General features: G+C 46.7%; 1 protein-coding gene across 5 annotated transcripts in view; it reads left to right on the top strand.

The window, feature by feature from the left end:
• The window catches only part of LOC100644518 (homeobox protein homothorax), a 500427-nt gene that overhangs the window by 249316 nt on the left and 225940 nt on the right, over positions 1-25171 (top strand). For 4 of the 5 annotated variants that reach the window (XM_048406103.1, XM_048406105.1, XM_048406102.1 and 1 more), the window contains one exon: positions 22933-23040. The exons of the other annotated variant lie outside the window; for it this stretch is intronic. In XM_048406103.1, coding sequence (XP_048262060.1) covers positions 22933-23040 — 108 coding nt within the window. The remainder of the gene's footprint in view (positions 1-22932; positions 23041-25171) is intronic. 5 annotated transcript variants of the gene reach the window in all.

Below are 25171 nucleotides of genomic sequence, written 5' to 3'. Positions count from 1 at the left end.
AATAGAGGCTCCTTTTAAGCGGAAACCTAACGACAACTTTGTGGAACACTGACGATACTTTCTTTTTTCTTCAAACGACTTTTGATGGCTACGTGTGATGTCACCTGACACGGAGACACCCTCTGCCCGTGTGACCCCACCGTTTGAAGCGTCGTGGGAGAATATCGATGTAACTCATAAATTAGGGAAGCAGTTGGTAAAGAGACTGACTTATATATCTTCCACTAGACAGTTGTTCGATTAAATATGCAAACGGTTAAAATATTTATAATAAAATTCTCAAAATATGCTAATGGTAACCATCCATCAATTTTTTGCTTGAATTCGATATTTGATTCAGAAGCGTAGCTCGCGAAACGCATTAAGCCGACATTACAGCCGAAAAGATGCGAGCATATGCAAGCTTTCAGAGTTCGATATTGACGCCCCTTCGCGAAAAGGCAATTTTTCGTAGAGGATACACGACTATCGCGTTAACGTTGTTCCCGCGGGATGCTCTTGTCGAAGGGGTGCGCCACTATTCGCGCGCGTTTTACCCGTCCTCCGGTGGTGTACGACCACGGGGGGTTGAAAGCATCACGCTCCACTATTTCGCGGACAAACAGATTTTAATGAGTAAAACGGTGCGGCCGAATTGCATCATGGCGTTCCCGCGAATTTTACGGGCGTCAAACCTTTCGGTTCCACCCCCGGTAACCCCCTCTCGGTCCTCTATGCCAGTCGACGTTACACCCCGCCATAGTCATCCATAGTTTATATCGCACGAACACGCGGCCCCCGCGTAATGGCCGTCCGTAAAATATTTATCGCGGAAATTAGTCGCACGATGATGTATGTCGCCGACTGTACGCACACAGTCGAACGTGATCGCGCTAGCAAGCACGCGCGCGCTCGCGGCCAACCGTCGACACGCGTGCAAGTTGGCGCAGGTAGATGGAAGCGTGTTTGCGCGAAATCGCTGCGACCGCACGCGCTGGGGGAAACTGCCACCCCTGTTTCACCTACCCCACAGGCCAGCGAACGTACTCCGTGTCGTATCGGCGAAATATCGATCCTCCGTTTCGATCGATCTTTTCATTCTAGAACGGCACACGCCGCGTCATTAGCGACCGAACGAATTATCAAAGTTAAAACGATGCGACTAATTACCCAACAGATTTTTATGTTTTTCTGTTACTAACCCATGTTTTTTCTGTTCTGTTTCAGGTAAGTGTTGGAATCTCGATTCTACGGGATTGGTGCTCGACTATCGTAAGTTCTAGGATTAAGCCACTCTTTAAAACGACCATTTTGCGAAAGAGTTTATGAAGAGATTTCTCTTTGGTAGAAACGAGACGATATCGCGAAGTTTAAAATTACCTATATAGTTGTACATATTGTTTTAGGCGACTGATTTTATCAGAATTGCGAAAAATCGAACAATCGTTTCATCGCGAGTCGGTTCGTTTCCATTGCGTCTAAGGGCGGGTTTTATATAACTACCGAATACGTTTAACGTTGACTTCGGTCAACCAATTGTAGCTAAGAAGGACGCGTAAGGACGCATACAGGTGAAGCTTGACGTTAAGAAACGAGAAACACGAGACTGCCGTTACGGGATATGAGTGACGAGGACGTAAAGGAGCTCGAGTGGCTGTATAATGAAATCGCGGGTCACGCAACCGGAACATTAGATCGAATCCGCAGTCATTTCCCTGGGATGGATGATTCATCGACGAGAAGTAATCGGAAGACTAGCAGGCGTTGATCGTCCTATTAATTCGGTTACAAGACCGTCGATGAATGAACGATTCGACCAGAAACCGTTTTATCGGATCGATCGACGAGTCTGTTTGCCATGGAAGCGTGAAGCGGAATCCGGTCTCCTAAAGTTTTCCACGATGTCTGTGCTCATTCGTAACAAGCAGTTAGACGTAATGACGTGTGTTTACGCTTCTGAAAAGTTTCCTTCGATCCTGGTTGTTTCGTAGCCGGGGACGAAGCTTGTTATTAGGAGGTGCAGCGAGGATAGAGTCGTGATGTGACCGGGGTAATGTCAAGTTGGTCGAACGTCGCAAATGACGACGGAAAACACGGTATTAATTAGCGATTGGACGTTGTTTACCAGTCACGACCACGGGAACCGTATTGTGGGCTGCGCTTCTTGCTCTAGTCGACTTTTGCTATTACATGCCATTTAGCTAACGGTTCGGCGTGCACCATTATTTTTACAGCACTCGGTTAAACCGCGCAGAGAAACTGTACCTCGTCCTTTTCGTTTCCCTTGTCGCGAGACCGATCCGACCTTCTTTCATCTTCATTCTTTCGATCGTATCGATCGTTATAAGTCAGTCTTGCGAGCAAACAGAGAACATTAACTCGAATGTCGTCGTTAACTTCGATCTTTCGCCACGAATTTTCATCTTCGAATCAACGACAGTGCAGTTGCTACGATCGAATTTGCCAGCTGTCGTTTCAGAGAATAATTAGTCTAACGAATTTCGTCAAATTCGGACGGTTTTCGGGGACGGTTTTTTACTCGAATTATCGTGTCGACGTGGTTTTCGTTCATAACAGAGGCTGGGATGAAATTCGTGTCGTCGAATTTCCGCTAATCCCGGGCTCGCGGACCCGCGAAACGAAATTAAATCGTGCGTCGGCCGCGTTAATTAATACGCATTGCCGGTGTGTCGATTCGCGTGCGCGATAGGTAATACGCGGCTCGATTCCACAATATGTAGTAGTTTCTAATTAACGGTAGACATTGCGATCGATCCAATAAAAGTAGGCAAATAAATCGCTGATACCCTGTCAGTACGGTCGACGCGATAAATCAGTACTTTCGGGCAATTATACGGGTTCGTTGCGCTATGCCCGGTACGAAAAACAAATTTTGAGCAACAAGCATCGATTTTGATCTCGAATTTATTTAACGCCGATTAAGCTGTATCGGGATATATTCGCCATTTATAATGCTCGGCTATCGCGTTATAAATAACTGGTCTGTTTATGCGTTCGTGCGGGCTTTGAACATTAATCTTCGCGTCATTAATGTCCGATTAAAAGAACGAACGAGGGACCAAAAAAATATCAATAAAAAAAGAAGTACATGGCGAACGGGATCGTTTGAATGCGCTTTTACACAAACATCGTGAACCAGACAGAGAGAAAGAGAGAGGGAAGCTCGATTTGAATAAGAAGCAAAGACGCGGTCGCGAAATCCGCAGGGGACATCAACTTTTCCCAACCTTCTGACGTTCAGCATGCTTATGGATGCAGCATTAACATCGAGAAGTGACAGAAGTTAAGCTCTCCGTGTCATTTCGATGTCTCTTTAGCCCGTCCCTCTCCACTTTCGCTTCCATTCCACTTTCTTCCAGCGAATAACTATCCCAAGAACCTCAGGATCAGGGACAGATCCGTCGAGCTCGATGCATTTTAAAATTGCACGCGATTACGTTGCGCGCGACCTTCCGTCATCGCCAATAATGCATAAAGCCGAATGAATTAATCAAGACTTTGCGTCGAGAACGAGAATAGATCCTTTTGAAAGAAGTATGATTAGAATTTCGGGATCTTGCGCGTTCTAAAATTTCACTGCTACGTCGTGGATCAAGTAAGTCGGATCGCTATGATATCAATAGAATTTCTACGAGTCGTTATTCTACACCTTTTACTTTGAACCCTTATCTACCTTGATCCTTCGTTTCATCGATCGTTGATAACGCACCGTCTGCTTTAAAGCACCTCCTACACAACTGTAATTCGCATACCTAGTGCTTCTTACCACGTTGCACGAGCTTTTGATGGATATCCATGCCACAGTTTACCTGAATTATTTGTAGCAATTCTAAGGAAACCTCCGTTTCCTCCGCGAAACAACTATTTCTTGGACGAAACTGAAGAAAGGGAGATGCACAAGATGTTGCTACGAGTCCTCGTAGGTGAGTCAAGGTGCAAAAGTTTAGCTCGCGAAGGAAGAGGGGCTTCGGTCGTCGAGGCGCAATGACGTAGGGCGTCGGAGGCGTTGGTGGCGCTGAGCTCCCACCAGCGTATCGATTCCTCGATGCCAGGCAAGGAAACCAAACCCCACACCCCCTCCCTTCGACTTCCTCTGCCTTCAACCACCCCCAGGCGGCCGTGTCGGCTAACTCAGCCTTCTCTTTCCCTCTTTCCGCCCACCTAGTCGGCCCAACCACTCACCCATCTGCCTCCCTCCTCTGCCACCCCCGTCTTCCGCCCACCGACAACCCCGTCGAACAGCCCTTCCTTCCACCGTCGTTTCTCTTCCGAGCGACGGCCAACTTTCTAGATATGAATTAACAGAGTTACGGAGCTTCTGCGGCGGCCGAGCTTCGAGTTATGCGGCTTACCAACTTGAGAACGTCTCTGTGGCACTCGGTTGCTGCGTTGTAGTTCGTGCGTTCACTATTCGCGTCCCCTTTATTTCCGGCGATACATCGATACGATTCGTTGATCTTCGAAATTGCAACTCCCCGTATCGAATATTTCGATCGCGTACACCTTTTGATTTACAACCATTCACCGGCACACAGTGCTAAAGCGATGTCAGGCGTTTTTTGTACGCCTGACACGCGTAGGACTAATAGGGTAATTAAGTCGGACAGCGTGGGAGTGGTAACTCGTCACGAATGCTGATTATCGTCGATGCGTAATCTGTCACGAGATCTGTATTCGATGGAATCCCGTTGTTAGCTTATACACTCTGCTCCCCGTCTCCCTCTTCGTTTATATCTGTTTCCATTGTTTTATCGCGAAACGATCGCGTTTAAATCGCGCCTCGGCGCAAACGTTGCCCACGAATTCCATCGTATTTCTTGTCGCCCACGCGAACCGTGCGCAATTTCGTCATCGACGCTGGTCGTGTCTTTTCCACATTGTCCTATTGTCAATTATTAAATTTCTCTTATGATCGTGAATCGAGCGCACGCCCGTGATTTCACCGACACGACTGTGTCGGCCACGAAATTAATGCGTCCTTCAAACCCTTTCTCCCCGGACCTCGTTTGACCCTTGCACGGTCATAGAAGCATCCGGCTGATAATGCCATTCCGCGGCACTGGGTTAGTGCAAGCACGCGGGTGCAATGTTGGAAGAGGAGGGGTCGGAGAGAGAGAAAGCATAGAGAAACGTGAGGAGACGACGAGCGGGGGTAGGGGCCGTCGGTAGTCAACGGAGGAAGGGGCGGTCGTAAGGGATGCGCGGGTAGCGGCGGAGAGGGAAGGGTTTGGGGTATTAAATCATAGAGCCGGAGCGCCTGCCGCCGGTTTACTGCCGGATAAAACGCAGTGACTGTTATGTTATGGACCACCTGTATGCCTCGACCCTGAACTCTCTCTGCCTGTCTCTCTCTCTCTTTCCGTCGCTTTACCGGCTGCTCCCGAGCCGACTGAAATCTATATACGTCCGAAAACAGCCCTCTCGCGTCCGCGTGTACCCGCGATATTGCTCTAGATTTGATAATTTCGTGAATTTTCTGCCACCTCGGTCTCGTTCATCCTCCAACGACACACTGGAATCGTCCTTAGACTTTCCAAACATTCCAGACATTTCGCCGATGCAGATAGAAATCGTTGATCGAGGGAAGGTTACGCGTGTTACATTGAGCTTGAACCTAAAACCGTGCAGTCGGGAAACAGAATCCACCCGATGGCCGATAAAAATTTGTCCGAGCGCGGCGCGCCAGTGAAAAATAGCGCAGAATCACGCGAGCCGCAACGCTAACAGGCGTTCACCTGCTCGCCTCGGCACTAATTAACGCGTCGCCCTCGACAGGTCTGACATGCTAGCCGCTTCAGAAAGGAATTCGCGACGGGAAGCAGCCACTTCGCACCTAGTCCAGACACCAGCTGACAAAAACGGGGCCTCGAGTAACTCGTGGAAAAGAGCAGGAAGCCTGCTCCTTCTCGTAGAAAGAAAAGTCGGGACCACGCTCCGGCTGTGTTTCTTCGTTCCTATTCCTATTCTACCCCTTGCACGTCCTTGGGGTTGAGTTTTTTGTTTCTCCGCGGAGATCGGTATCCGCGATTATATTATAAATATACATGTAACTTTCCAGAGAGGGAGCGTCCCTTCTTGTCGAGAAGACGGACACAGCACACGAGCACCGTCCTCACGTGTGCGAGATACCTGCCGACGCAATCGTACACCATGCGCATTCGGTGCACAGTCACGTGTATTGTATATGGCCGGTACCATATCTGCCTTCATATGAACCCAACGCGCAACCTTCGTCTTATCTCCTTCTCCTTCGTCCTTCCTTGGCTTGCATTCTGCACCACTACGCTCTATCATCTCTGTCTCTCTCGTCGTTCCTCTTGCTGCCGAGTTCCTCGGCCCACAACTCGCGGTATTAAATACAATAAAGACATTCAATGGGAATTAATCGGATATCTACGTATCTACCGTCCACTCTGGGCTGCATTGTTGCGCTGGTCCCGTGACGGCGCGCGCTCGACCGCCTCTCTTTTCTCTTCTCGTTCCCGCTCGTTTTTCTTTCGTTCACCGGCGCAACTCCTCCTACTCTCCTACTCGTTCTTCGTATTTCACTTTTTTGCCGGTCGAGCCGCCGGGTCGAATGGAGATATTCCGCGGCGGAATAATATCGAGGCACGTTTTTAGAGAGCGCACCCAACGCTTCGATGCACCCGCTTGTCGGCCCTCTACACACCACGCTACCGTTCGAGAGCCTGTGTAGTATGTTCAGTCGATCGACAAACACGAGCACGACGCGGCTCACGACCACGACGAAGCCACCCTCGTTCGCATTCTCGCGTGAGCGACGTATGTAAGTACCTGCGTACATACGTGCACGAGGTGGATACTTAACGAACCCGTCCCGTGCGCCGCGAGCATGCGGCTTTTCGAGCGGCGGCTTCGTTTTTCTGACCGGAGGGAAAGAAGCGACGCAGACCGTACCGGCTCGATACGCAACGTCGACGGGGAGATTTTAATCTCGATCGGAGAATTAATTTGGTGCCTTGTAGGGAATTGCGCTCGAGGAATCGTAACTGTCTTTAATTCGATTATCGGCTGCTCTCTATCTTTCCGTGGTCGCATTTTGCATTGGGATACCTTAATGTTTTAATTATGTCGGTAACGAGCTTTTATGCGCATTATTTTTAATTCTGTTCGATTAGATCATAAAAACTTGTCGCTACTGCTAGGAGACTACGAGGCGACTTATTACGCGGTGACACTCGCTAATCTAATTTCGGAGTTGGTTTGTCCTCTCTATCGATAATATATAGGACGTCATTTTCTTCTTTTTTTTTTGGTAGTTCGTATATCGCGAATTATCCATCAGCGAGCTTCACAATCGCTTTCGGAAATCTTGGTTTCGAGGAACCTCGATAAACACACGAGCAGTTGCCATGAAAGTTTTCCATGCTGCAGGGTTCTTCCACGTTGGAACTTTTCCTTCGCGTATCAGGACACATCGTCCGCCTGCAACTCTCCGGGAACATAGTCGCGCAAGTTCGTCAAAACTGTCAGACTGTTCGCTCGCGGAGTTACACCGCGCATTAAACTTTGAGCCCTGTTCCAATTCTTGCCACCTGTTTATAGTTAGCCTCCCCTCGAGCGTATCGATTGTTCATTACTGTCGCAACTTTGCGGTGAAACTTCGCCCGGAGCCAATCGACGTTACATTGTAACGTTATACCAGGACGGTGTGTTGTGCTGCGAAGAAAGCCAACTGCGTCTAATGATGGCTATATAGGGAAACTCCGTAGAAAACACGATGAATGATAAATGCGAGTCGAGTCGATCAATGAACACAGAATAAAACACGACCGAGAGAGATTCATTATTAAATCCTAGGAAAAATATAGGGTCGTACGCGACATCGTGTACACTCAGGTGTCGTTCGCCGACTATCTACAGAAAATGAAAATTCATCTGCATGTCGATACTGGTAGCAAGCACTCTGATAATTGCGAGATTGCCTCGAACGTAGACGTTGTCTTATCGAGGACGAACCTTCTTTCTTCGTACCGTTGCCTCCAAGACACCCCTCCCTTGCTGTTACAATTATTATTCATCTTATCTCAGTCGATTTGCATTATATTTAAATTTAAATACACAGCCAGGCGGTTACCTCCGCCTTTTCCACCCCACCTGTCGCCTCTTGGTCCCTCCTCCTCGCGTTCTTGTCTCGCTCGGAGCCGACGGGGGCCAGCTTGCCACCCGCTGCCTCGTAACTCCCGGCCTGTAATTGCAGGCCACGCGAAAACAATGCTGAAGTCGATACGATCACGTGACCAACTCGAAATAATTCCTGCTTGTTTTCGACCAGCCGAATCGCGTGGTACCCCGTGAGAGTTCCGTCGGCTCGGCCTCCAGATTCGTCGTCCTCTTTGTTGCAGGCTACGAAGGGTGGAGCGAGAGCGATGGTTAATTAAACGAGGGCCTCGAGCAGTCAACTCGTGTCTGCATATAATTTCTGCTTCGTGATTCTTCTTTCCCCTTTTTTCTCCCGTCCGTGTCGTGCGAGGGAAACTGCTCCGTAATTTCGTCAGGCCATAAATAGAAACGGAAACACGGCTTCTTTATATTCTTTTCTTCTTGTTCTTTCACTCGAAAAACGTTATTTTTCAATTACCTCGAGATATCATCGATTTTCAAAAATATCCCTGTCGAAGATTTTCACGAAGAATTTTCATAGTTCCGTTTTTAATCAACGTCCGATAATGTTCGCGTCGATTCGTATCGTCATAAACATATCACGTATCGACTATCGTTGCCGACCTTGCCCAACTGAAACGTTAGCGGCGAAACGGCGTCATAAATAACATCTTAAGTATAGCGTCACGGCGCGGCGTTGACCCTCTGCAGAAAACAAGACCGACCTACGGGAAGTCCGTGCGCCTAAAATAACGAGCGGTAAAAAAATTCGTACATCGTTCTTGATATTGTGATCGTAATTCTTGGCAGCAGAGTATCTCAAATGTCGAAGAGTCGGGAGCTTCAGCTTCTCTCCCTGTGTACACATGCCGTTTCTTTCATTTTTATACTTAACCTGATTCGTAGGAAACGTTAGTGGGAGAAAAGAATCGAAGCTTTACTCTTATCCAAGAAGCAGAAAAAGAACGGTGTCGCTTCTTTTTGCTATTTAGGAGATACGAGAAGAAATAAGAAGGTGATGGAGAAGGGCGTCGGCGATAAAGGTGACGTAGGGCGTCGCGACGTCCGTCAAAACGCACCGGTTGGTCTTTCAAGAGAGCATTCTGGCTCCTTTTCTATCATTTTCTTTTTTTTTCACTCTTGTTCTCGTACTTGGCCTTCTCTCTTTCCAGCCGCTATGCTCTATGGATCTCGTCGAAGAGAGAATCTTCCACCCCCTCCGTGTTTCCCTCGACCACTTTCCTTTCGTGTCTCTCGGCTGAAACGAGCGAAATGCTTCTCTCAGGATCAAGGAAGAGCGCAGACTCCAAACGGCACCGGCGACCCCCGTGAATGGCGACCCTCACAAACCAATCGTATTCCCGTTTCCATCCCTCTTCGCTGCCGGAGGAGACTCCAACGGGAGTTTCCCTCCGCGCAACCCTGTCGACGTCGTTACTGTTACCCGACCTGCCCCTCTTCGTCTTCCCCTTGCCACGTCTCCACCCTTCGAAACGCTAGCTAGCTCGACGATGATCCGACGTTTTCCAGCTTAAGAATGGTGTTTTCGCGTTTTAAACGCGATCTAGGTTTTTAAAGCGACTCGAAGAAAAATCTTCGACTCTAGTCAAGGATTTGTCTGGAAATATAAAATAAATAGATACGTTATTGTTGCGTTAAATCATCGAGGATATCGTAAAAATGAAATTAATTCGTAATTAACGTTTACAGTTAGATTCCATGTCCCGTAGCCCCCCTATGTCTGCGATTCATCGACTTCAGTGGCATATTCAGGAGTCTGAATGTACGATCGTTCGGGCATCTACGTGAGAAGGGATGGTTGCGCTTAACGCGACCGTTTATCGTCCGTTATGTAATGGAAACGTTGCCGCGTTAGCCGAACATATTATTCGAATCTTGATCGACACGACGGGGCACGGTGACCGGCTACGATTTGCAATTATTGTCGGCACCGTTATCGACGCGCACCTGTCGTGTTGCTTCGCTGATAGCCAACGCGACACTTAACGCACTGTGTCAGTCACGTGACGGACTTGTGCATGCGTGTCCAAGAGACATCCGTCTATCGAGACCATGTAATTCCCAAGGAATTTTTCTTTTTGTTCCACCATACGTATCTTCTGACGTCCCAAATGTCGCGAGGCGTAATAATAGAAACTGCTGGATCTAACTGTTTCGCGGTAATATCTTCATATAACTTTCCATCCATTCCATTGTTCTATAAAATTTATTAACCAGAAATAGCTGATCATAGAGTAGTTAAGATACTATATGGTGTATTTTTAGCGGTATTCATCTGGAAAAATCAGTCCATACGATTTTCTGCCTCGAAAGAAAAGGAACACGCCGGCGAGCTATTCACGTTTCTTCATGTTCGGACGTAAAGTACACCGATGCGTTCGTATAGGTATTCGAGCGCGGAGAACGGGCACAAGCGGTGTATCGGGGACGATATCGGAACGGGGCTTCCGGGCAAAGAAACATAAAGAAAGCGGGGGACGCGCCTCCGGGACAAAACAGCTGACGCCATGGCTGCCGCCAACCTCGTTCCTCCACCTCCGCCACAACCTCCCCCTGCTCCGTTTCCTACCCGCCTTTTCCTTCTTCTCTCTCCTCTTGTTTCTTTTTTCTCCGCTGCGCTTTCCTTCTTTTCCGCCGTCGTGCCGCCCGAGGGATTTAAAAACAATTCGGTAAATTGCATCCCGGTCCGGAGAGAAACGGAGAAATCGGGCTGAAAGAAGACTGGTTGGGTAGAGGTTGGTAGAATGGGGAACAGGATGTGGGAGGGTGGCGAGGGAGTTGCAGTCAGTATCGTCGTTGCACCGGCGTGATATCACCCCGGATCCTTTCTGCCACGAAAGTAATTAATGCCGGCAAAGATACGCGGGCTGAGCTAAATTCTTTCCACCCCCGCTTAACAACGTTCACGAAAGAACGGCCATCGTTAAAAATCCCGCGGCACTTTTTAGATCGGGGAAAACGGACGTGGAGGGATCCTTGTGAGTTCCGGCGCGCCACGATCAGGACCGAAGATAGCGGCACGGAACATTGATAAAGTGTCCATACTATTTGTACTGGCGGCCTGTCGGAAATAAATAGCCTTCGAGGTTTTCTTCGCCCGCGCTATCCGGCGAAAAACTTGCTCCTCGTTGGTGGTAGTTAAAAATCGTCGAATTCCAACTGGTAAAATAATCCGGCAACCATTACGGAGCACGATCTATTTTCTATCCCGGTGACAACCCGAGACACAGAAGGAGGTTCGTGTAGGAGAGCTGTTTCTGTTAGTTCCAATTTTCTGACAAATGTAAAAAATATAAACCGTGTAATAGATGTAGTAATTATATACAGAATTTCTTTACATGTATTTGCTATAATCGATGGTTAAAATGTTGGAGAATTCTCGAACGATTAGCTGCCACGATCTATTAATATTAAGATCTATTTTCATTATGCTACGACAAAGAAATGGCTCGAGCTGACGTAATTTTATTTCGTTGGGGCTTAAACGTTATTACGCGCGAATAAATGCACGAAAGCAGAGGCGAGGCGAATTGATTGGCGTCTGGGCCTAAGCCGAGCCGTAAGAATGCAGCGTCGGCGAGGCCTTTGTGTCTCGCGTTTTAACAAGCCACGGTGCATAAATTAATCCAGAAGCCCGATATCGTTTGATTCGCCGCTGTGCCGCCATGTCCGTCCAAGTGCACCCACTTCTCCCTCTATTTCTCCCTTTTCCTCTCTTCCCGTCTGCGTGGCTACGTATTTACCCTCCCTACAGATTATACTGCTTACCTGCCAATACACGGTACACTTCGTAGGTAATACCTCGCGTACGTGCATGCACCTTATGCACCCGCCTCGATATACACTTTTTATGGCCGTCGTACCGTACTACTTCCAATGGTAGTCTTTCTCTTTCTTTTTCTTTGATGTTTTGGTCGCCGTCCTCGCGAAACGCTGTTATTTTCACTATATGTCGCATATAACTTTTGATATGAAATCGCCAAATTTAAAGTGAAAAAATGGCGGAAGATTACTAGGAAACTTGTTGAAGGATTGGAATTGATAGATATCATATAATGATCAAAAGTTTCTAAGTTTACTGAATGAAACTGAACGACATCAGAATTTTATCCTTTCCATATCCGCATAGAGCCTAGAAATAGAAATGGAAATTATGTCGCATTTTACAGAATTCTTTTGATTATGCCGGAATAGGTTTCTAAGGTTAAGTTTGTTTGGTTCTCGTTAAATATTCATTAGTATATTTGTCGCCATTGAAAAAAGCTTTTATTTATTCAACAATCGAAGAAAATGTTTTTATGGAGTTCTTTTAATATTACTTCTTATTTATAGCCAACTCCTTTACTTCTTGCCTGCTTACCATACAGCACACCGTTCTATTGCCAACATGATTGAATATAGGAAATATAAAAAGAATTCAATACACATACCGTTTATTCGATTTTTTCAAGTTAATTGCCGCGTTCAATAATGCATTAATTCAAAAAGAAAAAATCAGTAGCTTACCCGCGATATTGTTACAATTCCTCAACCTTCTTTTACCATTTGTACCCAAGTATTCATAAATTTCAATTAATTTAGCGAGTTGAACACGTATTCCTTGTATACGTAATCGCTGGCAACGAATAACGCAAGTGAGCCGCGTTAGTTCAGACAGCTGCTGATATGCGGCGCTTCGACTGGATCAGCGAGTAGTTACCCTAAGCCACGCTAGTTGGCAGCACAGGCAAGGCGCGATTGGGTTGCATTACGTGTAGAACTGTGAAAAATTCGTTAATTATCTGAATAATTAGTGCGTAATGTCGTTGATAGCCACTAGTTAATTAACCGACAATCACGAAGAACTTGCGGACAGTTAGGTTGACAGTCGGGATGAGACAACTTTCACAGATAGCTGTTATCTGCATGTAACGCAATGTAAGTATATACGTAAACACGCCATTCATGGAACATAGCACGTAGCAAGTCAAAATTTTACGATAAACGTACAACGTTTCTACAACGACATTTTGCCGATCGGATAAATATCGACGCTCGACGAGCTCGTAAAAACGCAACTAATAGAGCATAATCGTGTTTTATGTATTTTTATGGGCAATTCGTAATCGAATCCCTTGGGCGGTCTCGTCCCTACCATTCTGTACTCATAATCCCCCCCCCCCCTCTTCTGAGCGGCTCTTCGTCATCGTTGCGCCGCTGCGCGGCCGATTGGTCGTCCCTTTGAAATATAAACACAGTGCATTTGCATGTTTTCCGGATTTAATTAGCTCCGATGCGATTATTAATTGCTCGCGGCCACGGGAATGGTCGCGCGTCGATACGTCTACCTCGCCTCCCCTTTCCGCCTTGTATTTACAATTTTCGTTCGTAAATAACAAACCGTGGCGACGCCGCGGGTCGGATTTTAACGAGGGAATTAATAATTCGGCAGAAAGAGGGTGAGGGGCGGAGGGTGGGAAGCGGGGAGTGGTGGTGGGGAGAGGACGTGGCAGGGCCGGAGAGGGAAGGCAACGGGGCGAATTCAAGCGAGCATACACCGGGAGAAAAGTAACGACCATAATCGCGTGGCTGGGGGTTTAATGGCGACGGATTGACCGCGTACCAAGGTGGCCGCTGATAAGTCGAGTCAGTTGCAAATGGAGCTTTTCTGTGCGTTACTTCGGACGATCGTTAGCGGAGATCGAAGATACCGTTGGTTTCACAAGGGAACGTAATGGTTTGACGAAGAAAATTCGTTCAGAGCGTAAGGCACTGGATGTGTATATGCGATTTATTTGTAATTTCAGATTTGACCTCCAACCGTGTTGCGTAATGTACAAATGTCGATCTACTTTTATTCCTTACATAATTCGTCTTTCTTTTTGTTTTATTTATGTCACGAATTTTAAATTACACTTTCGAATTTAAATCGTGTTTCTCCGAATTACAGTGATTACAAAAAGTATTTACGGAGTATTGTATTTATTGTAACGTTCATATACCAATTAATTGGTATGTGTATATATCCAAGTACATATATTAAATCTCATATCACCTAGTAATACTCACATATGATTATGACAATGACATGTAACGGATGATAAAAAAATTCTTCGTTAAGGAAGGAAAGTTAAAGAAGCTAAGGAAAATGAAAATATGTACAAATATCTCTCATAGCCAGCGCGAGTGAAAGATATAGGAACGTTCATATTTACAAATAATTGTACGAAGATGTCCCGATTTTTCGATCAAAATTGTATAATTTATGATAGCTAAGTAACTGGAAAATCCAGTGATCCAGGGTTTTGCGTCTTGGTCAGAGCAGAGTTGACGTGTTTTAGTTGTTCGCCCGTGCACGTCGAGCGGCGAGTAGTTTTGTTTTTTGGCTGTAATTCAAGTCAGCGTGCAGGGTCAGTCTACCGGGACCAGTGAGATAGTTTATCATCATTTAGTCCTCCCGACCTGCCGCAACATTTTAAATCTCTCCTATCTCGGCCGTGTGTCGCGCTGGTCGAGGACATATGCTTTGCTATACGCGCGAGCACGTCAGCTTTCGAGCTTGTCCATGCGCTCAAGGAAAGATTCTTCCTATCTCTCGCCTATCGTGAATTAGTTTTTGCACTCGAAATTTGTTTGGACACATGATTACGTCACGATAAAGATTTTTTAACGTCAACCAACTAACTGGAAAAAATAATAAAAATCAATATCCCGTTTCTCTTAAAGGTTCTTTTTTTCTTTTTCATCTTTGTCTCTCCTCTTCTACCAAATAGCGCAAATCGAACAGTCGAACGAGTGATCAATATATGCTTTAGAGAGAAGAAAATGAAATCTTTCCTAAGAACAAGCAGGCATAAGAGCGTTTCATTTTAAAAGTATCGAGGCTACTCTCGCGTCCATCGCAAATTCTCCCGTTCCCGTTTCCACGTAACATTAATTCCAGAGCAAAAGCAAGAGGAAAGCGTCTCGACGATCGGTATATACACGAGATATAGACGCGAGCCGGTGCACCGAGTGGAGAAGGAGCGCGGTCCGGAGAGGGAGGAAATTGAGGGGTCTGGGAAAGGGGACGTCAAGCGCCGTCGATTCGCCCTGAATTTACGCTAAGTGCACCGCTGTTGCAGCGACGGGACCGGTAATTCGGAGAACGTGGTCCCGGGGTCCCGGGGGCGGGTCGTAGGTCGGCAGGCAGAGTGCCAGAAAGAGAGGAGAGAATCGTAGTCGGGAACAGGGCACACGGGTGGTGCGGTTTGCTCGGGCTTTGCGTCCTCCATCGTCCGATTTCCGACCTCTTCCACCTCCTCCCTCTCGGCCTCCTCTTTCTCTCGCTGCGTTTCCACCTTCTGGCTGCACATGCACACAGATTCGGCATTGTAGCGCTAATTAAACCAGCGCGTGTCACGAGTCACGGGCTGACATCACTCCGTGATTCCTGACCACCTCGGACCGCCCAACCACCTACTACTACCTCGCCTCTACCTTCTGTGTTCCGTTCGGCCCCACGTTCTCCATTTCCCTTCCGTCCCTTTCGGTCTTCTCCTCCTATCTCATTCTCTTTCTATCCTCCTCCCTTGTGTTCTCTGCTACTCCGTATTCATCCCTCTCTCCCTCCACCGCCCTACAGCTCCACGCCGCGACTGGCTTTTGGCTGCCATCGATCAAACGGCCTCCGCTGCGGGCTGCGTTTATAACTCGAACAATCGGACGTGAATACGGATAGGGAAGGCCGACGAGGATCCGTCGAGAATTTCCCTCGACCTGTTTTCTTCCGTCGACGCGACGATAATTCACCCTTTCGTTTGTTGTTTCAATGGAGGCTAGCGAATTCGACTTCGATCTTCTTCTCGTCTCGCGAATTCGGAATAGACACGGTCAAGATAGGTCTCCGCGGAGAACGTAAAAATAGCCGAATTTCGAGGTCCGAAGAATGAATATACGTATGTATTTTGAAACGCAAGGGACACCTTCGCGAGGCATGACGAAGCGCTCCGTGGAAATTTTCCCAACAAATTCCAGACTTCTTCTATTTGTGTACTCCCAGGAGCGAATCCTAAAAATGGATCTATGCTTTCGTCAGGGATAGCCTATTATTACGCTCCTTATTACGTTCCCTATTTTAAGATCAGCGTTTCTTCTTCAAATTCCACGGACTTTCGGTTTATTATGTCTGCTGACGTATTTCTCTCAACGAAATGCTTCGTCTGTCTTCGTTTCCGTATCGATCTGGAAACTTTTCCCATGACATATAACAGCCATAGCGAATAACGATAATCGATTCAACGCTGTAAACTGATCGGAGCACTATTTAAAGGAACTAATAAACCACGTTTCGCAAGGTGCTTTTATTTCCGTTTGAGACCGTTCCATGGTGTTTAAAAATTCAGCTTACGGCTGTTCGAATCGGCTGGCAAAGGGTGACGGGGAACGCGACGACCGCGCTAAGTGGCAACGTAAATTCGAGCGTCCTGGAAGGAAAGAGTGTTAATTGTGGATTTGCGTTTTATGGAGGAAGTCGCGGAAGCGGAATGTGTTCGCGAGTGGCCGCGCGCAACACCGCAGCTCGGTGCTCTCACCTGTCTCCGTTGAGTTACGTTAACACCTTTGTTCGATGTTATCGCCGGTGACCAGGTTCCTTCGGACCCGTTTCCATTACGCGTTTAATGGTAATCGCGCGTTCGCGCGACACACCGTGGCCCGTAGCTGCGTTTGTCAGCCGCGCCTACGTGCGAGACCCCGATCTGTACGCGCCTACGTGTTCTCCGTGATCTGAAACGCGCGTTTTCTATCCCGGTCCCACTTCTCCTCAGCTTATCTTTATTCTTCTTAATAACGTCCATTCGATTCGGCGCGCGTGTCACGCTATCGCATCCCTATCAAACTTGTTTCGTTTTCGTGTCACCGTCCGTTTATACCATCCCTTTATGACAATTGTCCATCTTGATAGTCTTGAGAGAATATCAAAGTGTTGTGAATTGTTCTAAGGAGACTCATCAAATTATTCTTTTATGATTACATACGAACTTTGTTAGTATATTGTTAGAAAATGGTTTTATTAATAATATAATATTTTAATCATATAATATTATTTTAATAACGCAGATTTATAAAGAAGAATGCCTATAGTTAATTCAGTATTCTCTTCATAGTTAACTCATAATATACAGATAGTACTTATCGTTAATTGAACACAGATCTGATGTATTAGAGTCTAGAAGAGATCTATATCATTCTTTGTAGTTAGAATATTCTATCTAGCATTCCGTCACTTTCTATTAGGCTGATGTTTTATACCTGCTTTGTGTTGTCTTTGTTCTTTTTCATTTTTTTTTTTTATTTATTCATGTTTTAAAAACTAAAAAACACGGGGAACTTGAAATATTTCAAAATGAGATATTTCAATATAAAATATCTCATTTCAAAATGCTATATATATAAATATATGAATATTTCAAAATGAAATATCTTAAAAATGAGAAGACACTAGGTAAGACATTTTAACTAAGGAGGGCAGTATACAAGTTTGGAAGAGAATGTGGACTTAGTCTTTCAGTAACTAACTGGCGAGAAACAGGAATTCGGAGTTTGAAATAGCAGTCATTCACGAAAAACCAATAAGCAAAACCTACCGCTAGGATAGTTTTCGGATATTATGCGGCATTCGTGGATCGTTGCAAGTAATTGAATTAGCAGGTGACTGGGAATCGCGCGCGTTAGAAAGAAGGAAGCGCGAGGGGTAATCGTCCGTCCGGATGTGGCGAGGGTGTGTTTGTCACGGTCAGGTGGAGAACGTCGGAGACGAAGAGCGGTAGCGTCGAGATAGTGAAAATCGCACAGCATGCTGCTTAAAATTAATTACTATACTGGCCGGTCAGTGAAGTCGTCCGGCTTGTCCGACAGCCAGCCGTCTCGTAGTAGCGCAACCCACCGGCCATTACAAACTGCGTCCTGTTTATCAATTTGAATTCGAAAGACGAGCCGAGAGAAGACGAGTCCGCGGCCCCGCAACAAATTACGTTTATCGGGCGTCATTAATCACCCGGCGTCTCGAACATCTGCGAACGTCCCTCTCCTCTTTCTCTCTCTCTCTGTTTCTCCACCTCCTCCGCCTCCAGTTCTGCCACCTCCCCCCGGGAGAGAAAGACACCGACTACGCGAAACGGAAAATACAAGCCGTGGTTCGCCTCTGGCGTCGTGGAAAATTCTGATCGCTTTATCGCGGTGATCTTCCATTCTATACGAAGAACAACTCGATAACGGCGGAAGCCTGCTGGATTAGGAGTTATCGTGTATGTTCTTTCGTCTTCTTTCCCTTCACTCTGATTTATTCGAAGATACTTAATGGTTAGAGAAAAGATACTAACTACTCTACGTAATTTATCATAGTGCTATCGGTGACACGTGGTAAATGAAAAGTTCATTGCGTCTAGTGGGAAGAAGGGACACGAGGATTATAGATTCATTCAATTTGGCGCTACATATAGTACAGGTGTACTTCCTGGTCAAGTAGTTGAATTGTTATGAAATTTTCAATCTATTTATGAATACGAAAGGAATAAAGTTCTTTGTAATTAGCAATTGAATATATCTAATATTAAAGACTTAGAACCAAAGTTTCTCCGTTGAAAGTGTCTTCCGAGGTTGGATGCGCTTCAACAGATGTAAAGTTGTCACAATGTTAACACGACGAATTATTGAAAAATAATCTTTATCTCGATATATTCATCGATTCATCTATGGATTATCCTTAAACGAAGAGTCTCGAGAGTACGGACGAGGAAGATCGAGGATACCTATTCCGAATAAATTCCGTGCTGGTAGCACGTTGGTGGGTGGTATGGGTTGACATTAAGGTTAGATTGAAGTTACCGGAAGAAGGAGAAAAATGTAGAGGAACATGGTCACGAGAAGAGAAAGACCGAAAGTGAAAGAGAAGAATAAAGAGAAACGGGCGAGGAGAGTTACAGGCGGCGGCAAGAGGAGAGCAGGTGCAAACTTGGCCTGTCAGGAAGTCGCTTACAGCTCGAGGACAAAAGCTTCCCGAGGGACTCGTGCACGCCTGGAAGCAAGACTAGGGACGAAGCTCGGTCTCGGATAGAGAAGATGCCAGCGTGGAAGAAGGTTGAAGGTGGCGCAAGCTGGGGTGGGGCCAGCCTAACTGTGAAATAACAGGGTGGCCTCCTCAACCCTCGTTTCAAGAGGATGCGATTCTCATACGTCACTTCCTTACGGAGAAAGAGGGCGGTGTCTCAGAGTGGAAGTAGGTTATATTGATTTATTTATATCGAGGACGCAACTTCGATACGATGAGGTTTTTGGGAATGTATCTATATCCGGCCTATAACCTCGTCTATGTTTTCTGTGGTTGATGGATCTTGCCGTTACGTTATGCCCTTTTAGATATTTATCTATAGCGATCCTCAGGACGTTTCATCCACGTTTAATTCACATATACATTTAACATACAGTTGATAGCAAGCAATCGTAAGAACTGAAAAGACACTTATATGTTGCGTTTTATTTTCGCACGATGCTGGTCGAAGATTAACGAACGGGTCAAGTAACCCTCAGCCAAGCGAGATTCCAAACGAATTACAAAACCGATGACAGACTACCGAATGGAGTAACACGATGCATGAGGCTGACTCATAAAAAGAGAGCAGAATTGTAATTGAGAATATCCGTGCGATTGGCCAGCGAAAAAGTTCAACGAACCATCCGTTGAAACTGGAAGCACGACACTCGTTAACACAGATGAATCAGTGGCGGACAGCGGGGGACCCGATACCGATGAGAGATCCATGGACGCGCTGCTCGAATTACATTCCAATTTACAATCGTCGAGCGTGTGATAGTCTGTAAAAATAAACCAGGACCGTAGTGAGAGACGCGTTCGCGCGGAACGTATCAGACTTCGGGTCCTGACTTTTCGTCTCCGGCTAAGACGGCGACAAAGATGAACAAAACGGTCGTCGAATCATCCACCTCTCCTCCAATTCGGTCCTCCTCGATTCCTGACTCTCCTTCCCTCCGATCTTTCTATCTCATTCACTCCGGGTTTCATCTGCTACACACGACTCGACCGCGTGGCATGACTGTCGCTAACACGCGAACCCCGAAGTTAACCCGCAATTTAGCCGCAGAGCGATCGTTCAAAAGAGACGTCTCACTTGATGCCACTTAACGAATCCCCCGCTCGGCCCGACTCGTGCTCCGTTTCCAGATGCGACGATTGCTCTCCTCAGAACACGGAATCGGCCGTGATTAAAGTTTCAGGGGCGGAATAATTCATGATGCGGTTCGAGCGCTTCAATGAATTCGAATCGTCGCTTTCGTGTGTCTGCCATGGACTTTCCCTCCGGATTCAATTATCAGCTCGTGACTATCGCGTCTATGAACGATTCGATTAATAGGACGAATTACATTTGCTGATAAACTGTTAAAAAATTGATCGTTATTAAACGAGATGAATACCGGAAAACAGACAAATAGAATGGAATTCGTGGTATCCGTTTATAGAGCATCGTAGACATTCTCGGACGTCTTTGAAAATTCCCACGATAAATCACGGTTACAGAGTTGACGGGGTGACGCGTATGATTACACCCTGTCTCTTAGCGGCTATAAATTTCTTCACAGCCGCTTCATCTCCACTCTAGGATCCTACAGGTATTCCCGGAGTCCCGTTTCATCGACGACTTCGGGGATAACTGTGACGCACGGTCTGCCAGTGTTTAATGGGTCGGCAACGCTGGCGACCGACTCTGAATAATCCTGATGTATCGTTTATTCGCTCGTTCCTCCTTCCAGCGTAGAAAGGCAGGATTCCATCGACGTGAAGCAGTCATTTTCGCTTTCTCCGAAGGATCTCGAGCTGGTCTCGACTTCGTTCCTTCTCGACCCATACTTCTACCTGCCTGAAGCGTCTTTCCTCTCATGATACCGTCCTCGTCTTTGTTATTCCAAAATATTATTTCACTCTTATTTGTCACACGAGTATCTTCGAGAAATTCATTCGAATTCGTCTTTCGATGCACGTTGATCCGTGAGTTAGGCGTCATCGAATCTCTAATCTCCGCATCATTAACGTGAATCCAGCTGTCCCCCGAGCCAGGGATAATCATTACTTTCGAATCACTGGTTCGGCCCTGTCATTTGGCTAGGCTACAAATTAACACGACTAACCATAACCGTAACGTCGGGTTAAACGCACCTTCTCCTCGGGCCGTAGAATTAGTATCCCAGCTCCGTTTTTTAGTCCGCTAAACCTTTTGAAAAGAGAGACTTTTACTTTTCGTAGTGCCACCTTAAATCACGGGTCAAATTCTATATTCTTCACACAAGTTTTAGTTTTTCATCGCATTATCAGGAGCTGAAAGACAGTGCAGTCGATTTGTTTAATTAAGTGTCATGGATAATAAAATGATTCGTTATTTTGGTCCGTGGTTCAGACACACGAAGGAGGACATCTAATATCGGCGCGCTTGGTCCACAGCTTCCGAAGCAATTTTCTGCTTTTCAAGAATATAATTTTCGCCGGGGGATGGTCGGCTATATTTCCGTAGATAAGACTGTAGCTCCGGCGGATCCGGCGGCCGCCCGGGCGAGACCCTACTCTCTCGTGTGAAATTACTTCGCTCCGCGGCTTACTCTTATCCCCCGGTGCCACCCTTTCTTACCGTGTATCCTCATTCAGCTGGGATCTCCCTGGAAATAAAGTAGATACCTTTCCTATTTTCGCATCCGGAAAATTGCAATACCTTGGCTACGAAACTCGTTCTTGTCCGCCTTATAAATCAGTCTCGCGGCCTCCCGTTTGCCACGTTAATCGGTTCGTGATTCGATCATTTCTCCTTTCGTAGTTCCTGATTATTTTCGTCGTATGTATTTACGTTGATACTGAGTGCTTTGATTTATCATCGTACTCTCGATGTCACGAAGAAAAGAAAAAAAAGAAAAGATATAAAAGAAGAATTTTTTCGAACACGCGACTGTCAACGTTGATATTAATCGACGATAATTTAATCGTGAAATACGGAATATCTCGCGTTTTGGTATCGCCAGTGCATCTGTCGTATCCGGCGCGACGTTGCGAGGATTCGTTCGATACATTCCGGCAGGCGGTGAACCCGTTTGAGCGAGTACCGGCTCTTAACGCAACAAGCTCTCCTCGCGCGTTTATCTAATTATTATAATTGTGCGATTATTCTTGGTCGAACGAGCCGCGGCAGGGGTGAGATCGCATGCCGACCAGTGAAGCCGGGAAAAAGAAAGGAAAGAAGTAACGGGATATATATGGAGCAGCACGCGATAGAATCTCCCTGGTCGAAGTCGTGATCGTTCGCATCACGAATTCTTTGCGCCCTTTGTGTATCGAGACTCGGTGCATTCTTTCCACGCGCACCTCCACCACTATTGCTCTCCGCCTTTTTACGTATCCGTGTAATAACAGTTCCTGTGTTGAATTTTTACTACAGAGCCACATTTATTTTTGTATCACCAAGAGGAACTCCTCTTTCGATGGTCGACAGAGTTTTTATGTTTCCCTATGTATTTGCAGGAATTTATGTGTTTCATTAAACTCTCGAGCGGCGACTCTCTCGGTGATTCGATTCGTTTCTGATATCGTTCACACGATGCAAATTCGATTCGTACTCCGATCGGTGTTCGCTCACGGTCATCGATTACGTGACCGTGCGGTTCTAATCCAGCGTTTTTAGAAAAGAACCGGTCGAGGGCGATTTTGTTTGATACCAGGTGATATTGAGAAGGCAGTGATTAACGGTGAATCGATTTTTTTCTTTGCTTCAGGTAAATGGTGTCCGCGTAGGGAATGGAGTTCGCCGCCGGACGCGCAGCGAGCGGCGAGCGACGCGCGTCGTGGCGTTCTTTACTCTTCCGTCTTCCTCGGTAGCCCCGGTAAGTTTTACGAACTTCTCTCTTCTCACTTCTCTTCTGAAACTTTTCACCCTTCTCTAAATTGAATATCCCAGGCGAAATATGGGCCGGCCTGGTTTTCTTTGGTCGCGTACTCTCCGACGTTCTAGCCGAACTCTTGTGGAAATTTTCAGCCGCTCGTATGTTACCCTTAATTAAACGGGACTCTGGCTGTTTAACGTCCCCGTGGAGTACTAGCATTAATCGTCGCGATTAGGCTCGTGATTTCGCGCGTAGTATATTTATCAGGTACTCGTCGGGAATTTCCACCCTCTCATCGAAAGCTACTAGCCTGGACGATGTTTACGAGGAACCTGAAGATTCTCGTTCCTAATCCTTCGAATAAATTTCCACGAAGGAAGCACTGGAGAGGAGACGAAGAAACAAGTGTAAAAAGGAACGAAACGGGAGCGAGAGTGTCTGAAATACGCATGCAGACACGGTGTGCAGTGAGAACGCGCGCGATATACGCGGCCGTCAGTGGGAGGAGCGCAATCGTTCGCGGCATAAACAAGTTTTAATCGTGCCTCGGGCATTCGCCGCGTTGAATAAATATTGATATCGGGTGACGCGACGGCCAATCAGAATCGGGGCTTATAAAGCAAGCCGCTTACACCTCCGCCTGTCTATCCATGCTGCGACGCGTACACACGCGCGCGCGATCCCTGTTCCATCTCGACGTGTTACAACATCGCTGCCTATCGACGATATACTCAGGCACGAAATATCGAGAGATAAAAAACGAAAAATATATTATATATGCTCTGCGACGCGAAAGAGGGGATTGATTTCTTGAATATTCCTCTTGTATGTCTCGTTAGTCTCGTTTTGCTACCGGTGGGTCGCGATCGCAGTGGCGTGATGATGTCAAGCATCGATACCTATCGATGCCCGTCCAATTCTCGCGGAAACGATCGTCAAGCTGTCCATCTTCGATTTCTCCTTTAATTAAATTACGCGGCCGCCAAGGAGGACCTCGATAAGGGGACGTAAATCACTTTCAGCCGATAACTAATCGAACGATTCCAAACGAAAGACGTCCAGGCTCGTCGTGGAAGACAGGAGTATCGCGCATGCGCCCGCGAACACCGCCGCTTCCCTCTTTTCTCTCCCTATCGCGTTCCTCTTTATCTCGGGCCCTCTCTTCCTCTTCGTTCGAAGGAACGGAGAGAATATGAGCGAATGCCAGAGGTAGAGAGAAGCTTGGCGAGTTGACGCGACGCGACGGGGAGAAACCCGGAGAGAGGGAATGAGAGAGACGGTATAAGAGATCCCGGGTGTGAGAACGGGAAGGAATCGACGATGGGTTTGGGGGAAAGGGAAGTAGAATCTGGGAGGACGAAGAAGACAGACAGAGGGTAAGCGAAGGTGAAAGAGAGAGGTCCACGAGGCGTCTCCATGGCAACGAGGCGAGGCGGGAATGCGACGGTAACCATGGCAGCCGCGGGTTCCTCTCTCGGACCGACCTGTCTGTCCCTCTTTCTGGTCCCTCTTCCTCTTCGTTCGCCTCTCTCATATGTACCTCTTCCTTCCGCCCACGGACTGAGCCACGAGCACACCGACGGATCCGCAAAGAGAGAAGGTGGAGCAGTGGACGCGGGATCTGCGCTCTCGAGAAAGCTCCTGGCTTCTTCGTTTTGCTCTTTTCGCTATCTTTTCTTCTATACGACGACAATCGCGATAGCAATAGCACCGTTTTATCGTGCCGGTTAAACCGAGATATCGACGCGATGGATAAATACGCGAAGTAGCAGAGGCCGATCGGGGTTTAATTGTAATTGCGGTGTAGAGCGCGGAACTTTGAAATACTTTGAATACATGTAGGGAACTTTGATAGACAGCTGGTAGAGAACGTTAAGCAAAAACGGGGATAAATAATGGTGTAGCTCATCGGTAATCAAACAAACTAGTAAAAGAAAGAACGATAGGTACATATATTTAGTTTATCGTGTTCGCTGTACAATCGGACGAGTTCCATACTTCGACACCTTCTTAGTCGATTCATGAAAGTATACAAAGGTTTAGAATTATTATTGCGCGTTTTCTCTTCGTCCATTGAGTTTCGTACGGTATCCATTCGTTAAAACGTCAGCCTGTTCCGCGGCGGTGCGTT

Source organism: Bombus terrestris, chromosome 5 (genome assembly GCF_910591885.1).
Source record: "Bombus terrestris chromosome 5, iyBomTerr1.2, whole genome shotgun sequence".
In the NCBI taxonomy this organism is placed as follows: Eukaryota; Metazoa; Arthropoda; class Insecta; order Hymenoptera; family Apidae; genus Bombus; species Bombus terrestris.
Note: the sequence above shows the minus strand (reverse complement) of the source record. Positions and strands in the feature narration are given on the sequence as shown.